This window comes from Lytechinus variegatus, chromosome 13 (assembly GCF_018143015.1).
Source record: "Lytechinus variegatus isolate NC3 chromosome 13, Lvar_3.0, whole genome shotgun sequence".
Lineage (NCBI taxonomy): Eukaryota > Metazoa > Echinodermata > Echinoidea > Temnopleuroida > Toxopneustidae > Lytechinus > Lytechinus variegatus.
The window spans coordinates 34,345,374-34,362,438 of NC_054752.1; the positions used below are offsets into that span (position 1 = coordinate 34,345,374).

At 35.1% G+C, this 17,065-nt stretch overlaps 1 protein-coding gene across 2 annotated transcripts; it reads right to left on the reverse strand.

Annotated features, from left to right (window-relative positions):
- Positions 1–63: 63 nt before the first annotated feature.
- Positions 64–15,288, reverse strand: LOC121426926. Of its 2 annotated transcripts, none has more exons than XR_005971643.1 (13): positions 14,994–15,285; positions 12,529–12,733; positions 10,788–10,938; positions 10,360–10,493; positions 9,788–9,926; positions 8,010–8,105; positions 7,402–7,532; positions 6,530–6,615; positions 5,656–5,809; positions 4,925–5,022; positions 2,344–2,502; positions 535–630; positions 64–135 (listed from the first exon to the last, which is right to left on the reverse strand). XR_005971643.1 is itself a non-coding variant. In XM_041623337.1 (13 exons), exons 1-13 carry the CDS (start codon positions 15,104–15,106, stop codon positions 73–75), a joined length of 1,629 nt encoding a protein of 542 aa, XP_041479271.1. In that variant the 5' UTR covers positions 15,107–15,288; the 3' UTR covers positions 64–72. The 2 variants fall into 2 exon arrangements, 1 of the variants encoding a protein (XP_041479271.1); XM_041623337.1 differs by having other exon boundaries at positions 4,921–5,022; positions 14,994–15,288.
- Between the last annotated feature and the right edge of the window lie 1,777 nt (positions 15,289–17,065).

A 17,065-nucleotide genomic window follows, 5' to 3' on the forward strand; every position in this document is an offset into this window, starting at 1 on the left:
CAGAGTATTGGGGAGTAATGTTTTGGACAGTCTGTGCAATTTATGATGATTCTTGAATACTAGTATTTCCCTTCACAGCCTTGTACCTTTGTTCTTCTGATACTTGAGGAAAGTCTGGAGTCCACGACGCCCTTGCTGTTTATGCGAAATAAAAGAGAAGATAGAAATTAGAAAATGGAAATAAAAGGAAGAATCGAAGAGAGAAAGAATGATATTTACATGTACATCATTCATACGAATTCGTCCGCATATGTATTTTTGTAAGACGCCTGCCAGAACATAGTTGACTTTAATAAGTATAATTTAGTGTTAATCAAGAGTCATTTTTTTATGTGTATCCTCACATGATGAATTTGTTTGTGGGTTATTCCCATTTATTCTCTTATATATCTTCAGATACTTGATGAAGGCCCGAATGCCAAAAGTATGGAATTGATGAAACGCAGGCAAGGCTACATGTCAAGTTTTCCTGCTTATTATCATATATATTGAAGAAAAAAGGCCTTCAACAGTTCAAGACTCAAAATGAAATACCTCTACTAGAAAGTCCAAGTCTTCCTTCTCTGGGCTGAAGTCTAAGGATTTGACATATACGGTGTTGATAAGAACCGTTCTTTCAATATCATTGCCCTACAGATGAAATAAAAAGACAAAATAAAATACAATGATTAGAACCTTTATTAAGATTCCCTCTCTGAAACCGCTCACTCAAATGTACAAGAGTATCAAATATAACACTATCCTCAGTACTTTTGATAGTTGATATAAAGTGTAATTTAACCTCTGTAACATTGTTTAATTTGTTCCTATGAGTTGCTTGTCATTTCATTTTTACATACGTTTGTTGTATATTGTCTTTGCTAATTTCTTTATGAAAAAGTTGCAAAATACGATAAATGATAAATAATATGAAGCTAACAAATGCGAATTCAACACACCTCCATCCTTTTCCATTTTTTGGCATCGCAATTTTTCTATTAAGGATTTGATGAGTTAATGTGTTGTAACCTTGACTATTAAGTTTAAGGTTTGGTAAAACACATACAATAAAACAAATCTATGTCATAAACAAACTCATCAGGTTTCCAGAGACTATAAGCACAATATACTTTTGCAAAGTAAGGACATCTATCCCTACCTTACCCCTGTGATGGCAGCATTCTTGTTTTAATTTAGAGAAAACACTTGTTACAAGAGGGCAGTAACGACGAAATTACAATGTCAGGTAAGATTTATTTCAAAGCAACTATTCTCATATCAGGGGTCCGTTGCAGAAAGAGTTGGGTTTAAACGCAAGTCAAAAAATCAATCGCAAGTCCCAATTGCGCGCTGTTGATTGGTTGAAAATCAAGTTGCGCATGATTTTTAGAGTTGCGATTGATTGCAACTCTTTCTGAACCGGGCCCCAGGACAGTCATTGACATTAGTATCATGCTTTACATAATCCTAGTCTTTAAACAAACTGTTGAGAAAAGAATACTTGGTCAGATATATTTTTTTTATTGCAAATAATATATCTTCTCATATATGTCGTGTGCCGTTTTGTCCAACGTTTCATGAATCTCGACAGTATGACTGTTCACAACGTGTTCACACGGTCGACTGTGTGAATGTGTGATTCACACTGGTCAAGTGCTCTTGTTTAAAGGGATGGTCCAGGCTGAAGATATTTATATCTCAATAAATAAAGTGAAATTCACAGAGCAAAATGCAACAGTGCTAGGCATGTCTTTATGAATATTCATTTGGTGAGTTGATGATGTCATAACCCCACTTGTTCCTTTGTATTTTATTGTATGGAATTAGGTTTATTCAATTTTTTTCTACCGAGAACTGAAACACTTGGATTGACAAGTGATTAAGTCCATTAATTATTTATTGCCGGAACTTGTTTCATCATAATGAGACACACCATTTATGGTGTATGGTGTTTCACGTAATAACATAAGAAAAAAAAGTGGGGAGTTGACATCATCAGCCCACCTAATAAATATTCATGACCATGTGCATGTATGTTTTCACAAATTAATATTAATAAACTTTAAAATTCAATACCTAGGTAATTTGTTATCCGATTTTCAGCATTTTGCCGTGTGAATTTTACTCCATTTATTTACAGATATACATATTTCCAGCCTGAACCATCCCTTTAGCAGTGTGAACGTGATTTCTCACCGTTGCACACGATATGGGGAAACTGTGTTCTTTCCAACATAAATCTCCAAGTACACCAGACATGAATCCTTTTCAAGCTTCTCCAAACAAACAAGGGTCAGTGCCACTACAACTGTTTTGTTCATGGGTTTATATTTGCAGAGGGAGATAGTAGCAAAAGTGGTTTACCTCTAGGAAAGCTCTTTTTACATTCATGAGAAGCATTTTGAAGATACCAGCGAGATACTCAGTCGTGTTCTCGAGCTCTTGATGTCCTGTTCCAATGTGGTGGGTTTGGATACCTACGCCTTCCTGCTCAGCTAAAGACATCAGCTCATTGAAATCGATCTAAAATAAAATTAATTCATAATACCCTTTAATGTACTTTCATTGCCCCTGTCAGTTGAGAATCTATGTATCACAAAGGAATATTGTGTAAAAGTATGACAATTAAAATGGGGGGGGGTCGGATCTGGGGCATCGCTCCTAAACAAACCCGATTACTTCAACTTTAGGCAGAGCGGACTTTCTCTTTCCAAAAAAAATGAGGAACCGGTCGGGTTTTGACTTCGAATATTGGAACTTATATCAAACTTTTTACTCTCAAGGTTCTGAATTCATGTCAGATGACGTATACCCTCGTATGAATTACTGAAGTTGTATAGTATTTACCCTACAATTGGGGTAAGGTAAATGCCCTTTTTGTTCTTTTGTTGTTGTGGGAATGTTGTTATTTTCACTGTTCCTATCGCTTCGTTCGGGAAAAAATAACTGTAAAATGGTACACAGCAAAAACTGTGGTGTTAACCGGTGTACATAGAGGACCACACCAGTTATTTTCCATCGGTGTTAAAGTGGTGGTGTTATTTTTACACCTATAGGTGTTATTACAACACCTATGGTTGTTACATTTACACTCTTTGGTGTTATGTTCAATCTCTAGGGTGTTATTTTAACACCTCAGGGTGTGGTCCTCTATTAACACCAATTGGTGTCAGTTTTAACACCACAGTTTTTACAGTGTAAGCTTTGTGAATACGATGATTTTTATTTATTTATTTATTTATTAAAACATCTTTATACAGGATAACATGTTCAGATAAAATACACTGTTTTTCAACACGGTCCTGTTACATAAAAATATCAAACAACAATAAAAATGCATAAAAACTTAATTGAGTTAAAATAATGGGTATACTTAATTTACAATAAAAGTTGCACAAAAAAAATAGAGCAGGAAAATAGAGAGAGGTAAGACAGAGATAGTGTGGTTAAGTAAATGGCAGAAGTAGAGAGAGAGAGAGAGAGCGAGAGTGAGGGGAAAGAAAGGAGTGCAACAACATAATACAGAATTAACTATACAATCAACTATACAATAAAATATGGATAAAAAATCAGTCTACTGTCAGTTTAAAAATACTTGTTTTTGTACGATCTCTTGAAATGTAGGAGGTTAGAAATATTCTGGAGTTCATTTGGCAAGGAGTTCCATGTCTTTATTGCACTAAATTTAAAGGATTGCTTGAAACTTTCAATATTTGGCTTAGGTAATACAGCATTCAGTGAATCAGCGTTACGTGTATACATTCCATGTCTATCAATAAATAGTTCAATATCATTACATAGTCTAATAGGGGCAAGTCCATATATACATTGGTAAGCTAAAATACATAAAAAATAATCCCTCCTTGTATCAAAAGATTGCCATTTTAGTTTCTTCATTAAATCTGTACAACTAATAGAAAAATCATATTCTTTCATTACAATACGTGCCGCTCGCCTTTGCAGTCTTATAATAAGTTCCCTATTTTTCAATGAACAATTTCCCCAAACAGAACAAGCATAATCTATACATGGCTGAATAGTTGTTTTATATAACGTATTCAGTAAATCTGGTTTAAGAGTTGAACTTAAATGTCTTAAAGCATGTAACTTAAATGATATTGATCTACAAAGATGTTTGACATGAACATTCCATATGAGATTACTATCAACTTCAACACCTAAATATCTTACAGAATTAACTTGTTTAAGTTGCTCACCATTTAGCTTTATATCCAATTTTCCTTTGTTTTTTTAATAACGAGTTGAAATAAGCATAATATTTGTTTTAGTAATATTGATCTTTAAGCAATTGTCATTATACCACTTATCAATTTCATGTAAACATACCTGTAAATCACGTTGAATATTACTTAATTTAGAATCGGAAATATACACAATAACATCATCAGCAAAAATATTACAAACAGCAGTCGAAATGCATTGTACAATATCATTTATAAATATCAAAAATAAATCCGGGCCTAATACTCCCCCCTGTGGAATTCCAACTGTTAAATCAATAGGGTTTGACTATTTACCATGACATCTTACTGATTGCTTCCGGTTTGTTAAGTAACTTTTGAACCACATAAGTTCTGTACCTGATACTCCATACTTTTCTAATTTAAATAACAACATTTCATGATTAATTGTGTCAAAACATTTAGATATATCTAAAAAACAAGCGCCTACCATTTCGTGATTATTAAGTGAATCATACCAGTCATCTATAACACGATGGAGACAAGTTACTGTAGAGTGGTGTTTTAAAAAAGCAGACTGATCAGAAGTTATCAAATCATTGTCAATTAAATAAGAATGAAGACATTTCTGAACTAATTTCTCCATGATTTTGGCAAGATGGCATACAACTGAAATCGGTCTGTAATTTGAACATGAATCCTTTGACCCCTTTCCTTTATAAATAGGTGTTTCCTAAACAAACCTCCCATCAGAATTGGCATCAATACTGCTGAATATTTCCTGGACAGTGAGGTCTTCACCGAAGAGAATACTCGCGTGATCCGATGTGAACTCCTCATTCTAAATGCAATGAAAGAGGCAAAATTAAGAAAGTTTAGAAGAAACAGTAGACTGGGTAAGATATTTATAAGTGGAAGAAGAAAAAAGAAGAGGTAGAGCAATCATAATTTCTTGATTATACATAATAAGTGTTATCCAAAAATAACACTGGTTGAATATGACTCGATGAATAAAACAATAACAAAGATTTGTGTGAAGATAAATTGTAGAATCAGTCCTAACACTGATAACGTTTAATATTTCATTCCGAAAGTTAGCCCTGTTTCAAAATCTATAGTTTTTACCAATAGTACTGTTAACCAAGCAAATGTCGCGTTATAGGCTACCGATATTAAGGAGTTCATGAATAAAGAGTTTGTAATTTGTGCACTGCCATGTTTTGTAAAACATGGACCAGATTTCTGGTTAAATATTTGCAATTTACAAAAAAAACCAATGTTTAAAGATATCACTCATATCTTATAAGGCCCCGAAATTTGATTAATAGATTATCACTGACAAAAATTTATAGTCTCAATTGACTTCTAATATTCGTGTTTATCAGTTTTATTTAACTTCGTGGACCAGTGTATATTTTTTTATATAGTCTTGGGATTAATACAAATAGGCCAACGTTAAATGATATACACTTACATCATTGAAGGCTTGCAGGAATTCGTTCTTATTAATTGTGGTGCCTTCTAAACAGTTCTGATCCAGAACTTTGAGAAATCTCGTCATTGCGTCTGTCACGAGACGATGCTGTTTACAATTCAATTCTCTCTTCATTTTCACTTTTTGGTGTGCTCTGAGATGGAAAAAAAAATCAGTTACACATAATTATTTATCAGATTTGGTATTTACATAAAGGAAACGACTGCAGCCGTAGAGGGAGTCAACTGTGTCGGGTACAGAGTTGTGTTTGAAATAAAAAAAAAAAATATTAAGCTCAAGTCCTATATACAGACACCGAAAACTGAACTGCACCAGGAGTTAAATTTTCAAAAAGGAAGAGACCCACATGTTATATGAAACACAGAAGAGCATTAAAGAAAATCTAATTTTTCTTCTTTTTCTTTGGATGTCAATGAATAGGCAGATTAGTTGAAATAACGTTTCTCATATTTTATCCAAAGTTAGGTACATTTACATCCATATCAAAGTCATGATGTTGGAAACGAGAATATTATAAGATGAATAGATAGTTGAGGATTCACGCATTGCTCTGTGTTTCTGTTGCGGTATAAGAAATGCTCATATTCAATGCATGATCGAGACAGATGTCGTATAAGCCCAAGACTCCATTCCCATCATGTTGTTTAATTTTGGTAACTTGAAAGCATACATTTGCCTTTAACATGACTTCGAGAAGGGATTCTATCCAATTACCCGTCTATACTGCATGGCTGGCTATTTGAAATCGATAAAGTCCAGGCATATGGAAAATAGAGCTCCAGTCGTAGTTGAAAGTTTGTCAATAAACTCATTTCATGCAATTTTCAAAGCACGGTCAATACAAATAACTAACCTGGCAAGTTTTGTGTCTGGTATAGGTGCTACTGGTGCTTCTAGGTCGGGATTGGTTGCAAGTACGTGGGAATCATAATCACTGTACTGTTGAAAAAAGATAAAGGATAATTGCGACTGTGTGGTATAAATCTCAGGGTTATTCGAGAATTCAGGATATTAGGTTTAAATCAATATGAAAAAAAGTTGAATAGAATGTCGAAATAAAGGCAGTTGTGTGTGTTCTATAGGTACATGAGGTAAGCAAAGAAAATAAATAAAATAAACTAAATGAAAAAAAAAATCACCTCTTAACTGATCTCTGAGAATAATCTTTTCGTTAACCACCCTGTCTTTATGTCACAAAAGCTTACGTCCTCTCCAGAAATCTGTGATTTCCATTACAAACCTGCTGGGAATAACACTGTGTCATGCAGTGTGGTTGCAGTGTGTTCAGATTGTAGACTATGTGAAAATATTATTCACACTGTCAAATGCTCCTATTTACCAGTGTGAAGGTATTTTCACACTGTGGACACCGTCATATGACTTTACAGCGTGTTCACACGGTCGACTATGTGGATATGTGATTTGCATTGTTGAAATACTCAAATTTAACAGTGTGAACGTGATTTAACATCGTATTCCACAGTGTGAACCCACTGTGGGCACTGTGTTCTTTTCAGAAGCGGTTATTCATGTTTTTCTCCTTCTTCGCTACAAAATCAATACATGACCAATGGCACACAGTAAATACTGGATTTCTTATTATCATCATTATCATTGATATTTAAAATTTATATTTTGTATTCCCCTAAACTACAACGTAATGTCAGGACAAGACTTTTGATGATTTATGTAATCAATATGAATAAATAATGATGCCAATCTTACTATAATCATTCCCAATGTCTTGTCGTTGAATATTCCGAATCTTTCTTTCTTGGTGAGAAGCTTGGCTGCATCCTCCAGGGGTTGCATTCTCTTTAAGAGAGAGTCTTCGGGTTTCATAGAAAGCCACCATCCTATCGGAGAACAAAATAAATCATATCATTTCTATGAACTGGAATTAAAGTTGACAGTTTTCTTTAAATTACTCCTAATGCGTGTTCCATGTATGTATGATTCAGCGTCACTGCATGACACGATGGTAAAGCAGAGTGCTATTGTTCAATCATAAATAACGCAAGGCTGCAAAATTCTGCTTTATTCGGGATTTTTTTTGTAAGTACGATTCACTCTAGGAAAAACCTTCATCTCTCCTAAAGTTATGTTACTATAAAAATGGGGTCATTTCATAAAGCTGTTCGTAAGTTGTGCATGACTTAACACACGACTAGTGACCATTTTAACTGATACCACAGTGTTGTAGATGAATGGCTGATGTAGGAACATGTTCCAGTATTGCGTTGTGTAGGTACGAGCAGCTTTAGGAAACACCACCGGGATCAGTACCCGCTTGGGATGAATGCATCAATGTCGGAATAAATACATATATTTACCATCAAAACAATGAACTGGATAGTTACACAAAACACCACCGTCGATGTAGAGATCTGTTCGGCCCATATGATGCCGCTCGACGGGAACAAATACAACTGCATGCAGAATCAACAACAACATTGACATTAATCAAATATACACTCTTAAAATGTTGGGCAACATACTGTCCACACAACTATTGGTTTTAAAAGGGCATCCAACTCTGGGTAGTTTTCAACCAATATTGTGTAGTTTTCTCCCAAAGCACATATTATTGGTTTAAAACCAGAATTGGATGAAGTTTCAACCATTTGTTGTGTGGACAGTATGTTGCCCAACATTTTTAAGAGTGTGGAATGCAAAGTACGAGCTAAAATATTTCCAGTAGTTTAAAAGGGAGTTTGTTCAAAAGCTTACATGAGTATATAGCATATGCACTCACAAAATATTGGACAAAAATATTTCATGAGGATAATTATATGTCCCACTAACATTGGGTATTTCTTTTGGGCATTTATATTCATCCAGTGTGATGAAAATTTTGCCCATTATAAAGTAATTGCTGCTTATTTTTTTTAAACCTTACTGATCACTATGCTTCTCGCATTGGGTAAAATACTGCCCATAATTGGTTGGACACATAATTACACTCGTGCTGGTTAAAACTTTACCCAATATTTTTTTGCAGTGTACTATATTGTAGTTTCATTTTTCAAATCATTAGTATGTCCTTGACCAAAGACGTCCCAAGTCCTCATAACCATGACAATTAATCCCTCCCCAATTTTTAAACCTTTTCATATAGAAATCTCATCATTTGTAATATATATATATATATATCTTAAAGTTTCACGTATTGGCTTCTCTAATAGACAAGTAACAAAATATGCTGAAGATAAAAGGTAATGCTTTCAATGCCAATATAGTTTTTATTTACTCGAATTTTCGACGGACCTTGTATAATATTGTATATACTCCTGAAGAAGACGGAGGTCCGTCGAAAATTCGAGTAAATAAAAACTATATTGGCATTGAAAGCATTACCTTTTATCTTCAGCATATTTTGTTACTTGTATATATATATATATATATATAAAATGAAATTAAAAAAATCCCGTTCGGGCTATGCAACTCAAATTATGTATGTAGGATGGATGGAAGTGTTACCGGTTAGCTAGAAGTGCTCACGTACGTATGCCCGAAAATGAGTTCGGTTTGGGTGTAAAATATGAATTTCACATATACATATCAATTTCAATATGCTTTTTCTATGTGAATTATTGTTTGTATTAATATAATAATCTATATCCATGTTTTTATTCTTGGGGTGTTTACATACAAGTCCAGGTCGGGAGGATAGCCTGCGGGCTGCAGTAATTCATTTAAATTTTTCCTTTTCCAGGCAACCTGGACTTGTTCTGTAAACATCCCTTTTCACTTTGTAATTGTATATTCTCTTGTAAATTGATTGTAAACTTTTTTTGTTGAAATGCCGAATAAAATAATAATAGTAATAATAATGATAAAATTTTGCGTGTATGAGATGTCACGGTAATCACACATACATCGCTGACACTAAGGCGATTAATTATTGATTCAGACCGAGTCTCCGATTGTCAAATTACAAGGCAGTGTGTGTGTGTGAGGGCGTGTGAAAGTGGGTGTGTGTGTGTGTGAGAAGGAGAAGGGGATGTTTACACACAAATACAAACACACCCTCACCACACACACCCTCACACACATACGCAAACATTCAGCATATTATTCATATTATGTAACCCTGAACTATATTCCTTACATGGAGCAGATATCGACATTCTTACAGCTGATCTTATGGGTATGTTCGGAGTGGTCTTGACGTGGCAGTACTCCTCCATCATCGTACTTAGATTGGTCACCACTACACATAATTCTTTCCCATTCTGATCGTAAAGGTCCTATAACGATATGAAGAGGAATAGAAGGAAGAGGGGGAAGATAAATTTAATTTTGGGGACTGCTTTGAAACTTCACCGAGATTGCACAATGTGCACAACTCTACACCTCCTGCTTGAGTTAACCTCTAACATCATACTCTATTTTCTCATCCTCTGTTAAGTCTTCGCTTAGTTTCGTCTGCATTCAATCACGGACCTTCTAAAAAGTTTTGTTTTAGGTCCATTGATTCTATGAAGTACTTGTATCGGTTATTGTTGATCAATTTTGACAAACTAAATATCATTTTAAAGTTAGGATGTGCTTTCAAACACAATTCGTTTTGGGCGACATATTGTTAGTTTTGGGGTGGCTGGTCACAAATCATGTGGTATATTAAAGTTTTATTTTGAACAAGGAATCGTTTGTGGGTAGTATGTGAGCCCAACGACTTACTTTGAATGTGGCATTCTTGTCTCCGAGCTTTTCAGCAATATCCTCACCAAGCACAGTGTAGAAATATCTTCCCGGATGCCAGCCCATGTAACGATACAGGTTTGGCAACAGGCTTAATTTTCCACAAGTTGCATCTTTAAAGAGAAAGAAATTGAATGAAAATCAAATTAAGAATATTTTTCCCATGGTTTGAATAAAAAGACGTTCCGTTGCTCGTGGTTTTTACGAAAAACGTGGATATTATATAAGTGAGCGGATTTCTCAAAGAAAAATAAGATAAGATTATATTTTCGTGGAGATCTGTACATGGTGTCCGTGTGAGAGATTTAGGGAAATGTGTTTGAATCTTGATTTCTGAAATAATCTTGTACATGCAAAACACCATTCCATGACCAATTTCTGTGAATTTCTTTCTACATAGCTGTTACCTAAGAGATCGTCGAAATGAGGACCATCGTTCAAAATAGACAGCAATTTGCTAGACCCATAGCCCAAAGCAAGGTAACACGCCGTCAAAGATCCTATGCTGGAACCTGCGAAACGTCGTATCTTATCCAAGACGTTGAGTCGCTCCATTTCCTAATTGACGGATAGAAAATGTAAACAAAAATTATGAAAATTTAGTAAGAAGTGGTGATAATAGTAGTAGAATTATAGGAGTGGTAGAAGTAATAGTAGTCGAAGTAGTAGTGGTAGTAGTAGTAGTAGTAGTACTAGTAGTAGAAATAGTAGTAGTAGTAGTGGTAGTAGAAGTAGTAGCAGTAGTAGTAGTAGTAGGAGGAGGAGTAGTACTAGTAGGAGTACTACTACTTCTACTACTACTACTACTACTACTACTAGAAGTTGTAGTAGTAGTAGTAGTAGTAGTAGTAGTAGTAGAAGTAGAAGAAGTAGTAGTAGTGGTGGTGGTAGTAGAAGTAGTTGTTGTAGTTGTAGGAGTAGTAGTAGTAGTAGTAGTAATAATAGTGTAGTAATAGCAGTAGTAGGAGTAGTAGGAGTTGTAGTAGTAGTAGTAGTAGTAGTAGTAGAAATAGTAGTAGTAGTAGTCGAATTAGTAATAGTAGTAGTACTACTAGTAGAAATAGTAGTAGTAGTAGTGGTAGTAGTAGTAGTAGTAGTAGTAGTAGTAGTAGTAGTAGTAGTAGTAGTAGTAGTAGTAGTAGTAGTAGGAGGAGGAGGAGGAGGAGGAGGAGTAGTACTAGTAGGAGTACTACTACTACTAGAAATAGTAGTAGTAGTAGTAGTAGTAGTAGTAGTAGTAGTAGTAGTAGTAGTAGTAGTAGTAGTAGTAGTAGTAGTGGTGGTAGTGGTGGTAGTATTAGTAAGATATTGGGGGATTTCATCTCGGCTCTGAGTCTTCGAAAAATTGCGTTGAAGTGGTGAATAGTGTTTCGGGTGAAAGCCTGTTTCGTTCTTGCTCGAGCAGATCTGGGTAGGCACGAATAGAGACGAAAACCTGGTCCTATTGTGATTGTGATAATGACGAAGTGGTTGGTTCGTGATTCTTTTCACTTTGGCTGTAAATTGGCTTTAAATTTTACTTTAAATGAATGCAAGTATGCAATGAATGAAGTGAAAATAATGACTAAAGTAGAATAGAATACACATTTGTTTATTGTGACAAATCCCACTAACATGATTAAAGGGGGAAGTTTACCCTTTCGAACCGCAGAAAAAAAGTATTGCCGAAGGTTTTAGAATAAATTCACCAAAGAATAAAAAGGTTATAAGAGTTTCTTACATTTCCTGTAAATCGTTTGGTAAAAATCAATGAAATATTTTCTCAGAAAATTGAAAATTCATTGTACCTTCAGTACATAAATAGACAAATCATTTTACACCCGTTTCTAAAAAGAAAATTAAATAAATGATTACGAACCATATAACATTCGGGGCAGCTGCTCGTTTATGACGTCACAAATCCAAAACATTAAAATCAAATAACTTTCTTAGTCTTTAACGGATTTTCCTAAAACCTTCACCAATGTTTTGTTATTATTTTTCAGCTATTCTTACAACTAATATTTCTTCATGGTAAACTTTCCCTGTAAGATTAGATTAGATTAAAGCAGTAGACCTGCAACAGGCTGCACGTGTATTTCTTCATTGCTCGTACCTTACTTTCCAATTCCTTTGCTCGGAAAAGAACAAGTAACAATCGCTTCTTACCATTATGGCGCCAATGTATGCATTTCCCTGGCTTCCACCGCCTTCCAGCACGAGATTTTCATAGGGGAAATAGACATCATCGTCTTCAGAAATACTTGTTAGGGCATCAGGATGAAAGCCGTTGGTGGACGTTGTGGGCTGACTGGTTGTAGTTGATGCATCCAGCTCGTATTTATTCTCTAAAAGAGTGAGTCTTCTCTTGAATCTGATTTAATAAGGGGGAAATTATGCTTCTATAGTTTTTTTAGGGGTTACTTTTATTTTATATTATCATTTTAAGGTTTCCTTATTTCCTGATGAGGATCAATGTTACAAGAGCGTTCTATCGATACTTGTGATCAGTGGTGTCAATCTAAGGAGCAGGTGCACGTGACGCTCAAGTTCACTTATGGGCTACAAAGGGAGAAAGGGGAAATTCGAATTTAACAAAAAATGACAAGAAAGCTTTAACCTTATGAAAAATCAAAGATGTCACACGTGTTAAGTGTTGAAAGGTATGCGATTTTGATCATTTATCCGATCCGACGCCGCCGGGATGTAAAGAATTTTAAGGTTTGCCCATTTACAATCCAGCAGCCTTTATAGCCTAGCCTCATCTCAAGTCTTAAAATAATCATATCTGTATCTGGTCTGGTTCATTGTCCACATTAAATGCAACATTTTGAGCAATGCAGTCCTTGGGCCCGTCTTACAAAGAGTTGCGATTGATCCAATCAATGGTTACTATGGAAAGCCAGCAAAGTTAGCATATAAAATGTATGTTGTTCGTGAAATTTCTAGATATGATGTATTTTTACAAATCTATTGATTGCTCGACAATTTGGCGTGTTCCTTTTTCGCTACAAAGGGCATTTTGCAAATTTCCTGTAGAAAAAATTATGACACGGATGGATTTCCATAGAAATATCATTGATCGGATCAATCACAACTCTGTTTAAGACGGACCCCTGCAATATAGGACCATTAGAATATTTCGTTATCATTACACCATGATGAGTAGTCACAAACCCCATTTCTGATTAACCAGAAGAGTATCTCTACTCATTCAAAGGTGAAGGTTGCTTGAAACCCCGCATCAACTGTTCGTCTGCATGATTGCATTATTCCACGGTATACAATAAGTCATATTATGCTATTCATGGGCAATGCTTGTTTTGACCTGTGACGGCCTCCCTATTGTTAAAAGATTCGATAGTTCACGTATTGTGGTATTAGTACCAATCATTTTAGGATCTTGTTTGTTCTCCCACCATACCTGAAACCCTGAAATAGCATTGTCACAGGTAGTAGGCAGCTACGACTGATTTTTTTTTCCGTTTGATGAATACACATAGGCTTTACACTCTAATTTTTAACACTCTAAAGTTTTAATTTAAAGTTAACCTGGTTTCATCATATTTATAGTGTTTTAAATCGAATAGTTTATTTCCATTGACTGGCTCGTTCACCCGGGATCGGGTGATCGTTCTTTTTTTTCATGAAAATGAGAACAACAAAATAATACCAATACACTATTCGAAAATAGAAGAGTGTTCAATCTGTGTATTGCAATGGCCAACGCGATGGCCGGCAACAAAATATCAAGGCTCCGTTAATCTTTAAAGGACAAGTCCACCCCAATAAAATCTTGATTTGAATAAAAAGAGAAAAATTCAACAAGCATAACACTGAAAATTTCATCAAAATCGGATGTAAAATAAGAAAGTTATGGCATTTTAAAGTTTCGCTTCGTTTCACAAAACAGTGATATGCACATGGCGGTCGGTATGCTAATGAGGGTACTGATGACATCACTCACTCACTATTTCTTTTGTATTTTATTATATGAAATATTTTGATTTTCTTGTCATTGTCATGTGAAATGAACTTTCATTCCTCCCGAACACCTAGAATTCCATTATTTTAACATTTTGGCTTCAGGCAAAGAGGTCGATCAAATTCGTAAAAATTGAAATATTGTATAATTCAAACAATAAAAAACTAAAAGAAATAGTGAGTGATTGACGTCATTGACTCTCTCATTTGGATGTAACTGGCTCATTCATTTAATTATTTTGTTAAAAATAAGCGAAACTTTGGAATGTCACAACTTTCTTATTTTACATCCGATTTTGATGAAATTTTCAGCATTGTGCTTGTCTGATTTTCTCTATTGATTCAAATCAACATTTTTCTGGGGTGGACTTGACCTTTAAGTTCAATGGCCATGATGATCAACTGTTTGAAAGACAAGACAAAACACTTGTCATAACATTGGATTTTGAGACCTTCCCTATTTATCTCAGCCTTTACCAGAATTTGACGAAGTCAAATTGTAATTGTGAAAATATATGAAAACTTGAACATAACCTTAAAACTTTAAGATTCCCACTTAAAACTCCTTATTATTAAACACCATGATCGCAATTTCTTGGTCATTGGTAACCTCTCGGTGACGTTTTGCTCATGATAACATCGACTCTTACCTTAAACTATCCTTCTCGACAAGAACTCGATGTGAATTCCTTCGGCCTGGATCTCTTTTTCCTGTGTATGTTTTATTCGAGGGCTCTGCCTCAGTCGACACATCCGAACCCATCTTTAAAAATCAACCTTGGCTTACTCTCCAAGATTCCAACAGCAAGTCCTTCATGTACCCAGTCAAGAACAAGTGAGCTACATCCTAATTGACTTCTGTAGACCTATCACAAACGTCTGTTGGCTTTTTTTTGGTATGCCTCAATAAATACAAAATGATATCCTTTTGTAACGCTATTGTAATCATCTCGAGTGATGGAACAAAGATTTTTCTGAAAGGAAACCATACATGTATAATATCACGTTCGCAGACGCGAGAGACTGTTGGAGTTGTCCCCTCACCCCCTCACCCCCACACTTGAATATCTCTATTATCAGGGACCTCTTACCACTGATGTTTTAGCAGCTCACTCGTTTCATGCGGATTTGGTTGTTTTATACCACTTTCAGTAACTTGCTGATCCGGACCAGTCCCTGGCTAAGTCGTGAAATGTTGAGTTTATGAATGACAGGGGCTAAACTAGCCCGCACATTGCCCGGGCTATGTAGGTTTTATCAGCAGCAGACCAGCACCATTCCTTATGCATCCGAGTATTGAATGGGTGATCTTATAAGTAGCGCGGCTTTGCTATGTAATTACTGAACGCTTGTGGTGCGGACTATTTAAAGATCAAGTCCACCCCAGAAAAATAAAAATAATCAACTAGCATAACACTGAAAATTTCATCACAATCGGATGTAAGATAAGAAAGTTATGACATTTTAAAATTTCGCTTATTTTTCACAAAGAAGTGATATGCACAACTCAGAGACATGCAAATGAGACAGACGATGATGCCCCTCACTCACTATTTATTTTGTTTTTCATTGTTTGAATTATAAAATATTTCTTTCTTTACAGATTTGACAATAAGGACAAACTTAACTGAACCATATAGTATTAAGCAACGCTAACTCCACATGTTCAGGGAGGAATTAATTATTGTTTAACTTGAGAATTAGTAGAAGATTAGAATATTTCATATAGTTAAATACAAAAGAAATACTGATAGGATGATGGAATCATTTGCCTCGTTTTCATACCCTCCAGAATGTGCATATAACTGTTATGTGAAATTTAAGCGAATTTTAATTTGTAATAACTTGCATATTGTAAATCCGATTTTGACAAAAATTTTCAGTGTTATGCTTTTTGTTTTTTCTCTTTCTATTGAAATTGATTTTTGCTGGGGTGGACTTGTCCTTCAAGTTCGGGCCTGGTGCAGACAAAAAGATCTCATGAGTTACTGAATACGGTATTGCACTCAGGGTCTAGGGCCTACTTTAAAAAGACAAAAAAATTGTACATCCTAAAAAAAAATGTACCGTTACCTCAAATCTACGATGGCAAGTTATTGGAAACTAATAAAGTAGCTTTTACCTAGTCATGCTGTAAAAATAAAGCTAGCATATTCTTGAAACTACAGACTTAAGAACTACCCTTCAACCAACCGGCGTATAGATGTGGGGATTGAGCCATGGGCCTCCCCAAAAAAATATAAAATAGATAAATAAATAAAAAAAATAAGTTTTACGATCTATAAAAGGAGAAAATTAAAGAAGAAAAGAAAGGAAAATAGGTAAAAAGTTATATCATTTTTTATGACGCATGTAAGTAAAAAAATTATTGCAAAATTTGTTTATTTTTGTGTTATAGCTTAGCTCCCCCGGCCCCCCGCTTCCGTGGCCCCTGTATAGTGTGAGTAAAAAGGTTATCATTGGGTTGTCTTGACACTCCCTCCCTTTTTTTTATGTCCTGGCCACGCCCATTCCACGCATTTCCACGCTAGAAATTGAAATGTTAAATTATGAATCGAAAAGTGATAGGAGTGATAACCTTTTCAAAAACTTGCATTATACTTACTACCTTAAATGATTTGTTCAGTTTTACTCTTGGATTTGGCTTTTACCGAGGTGGATATTACATTTGAATAAAGTAGCCACTACTCCATCCTTAAGACGACTAATTTAACATTTCAGT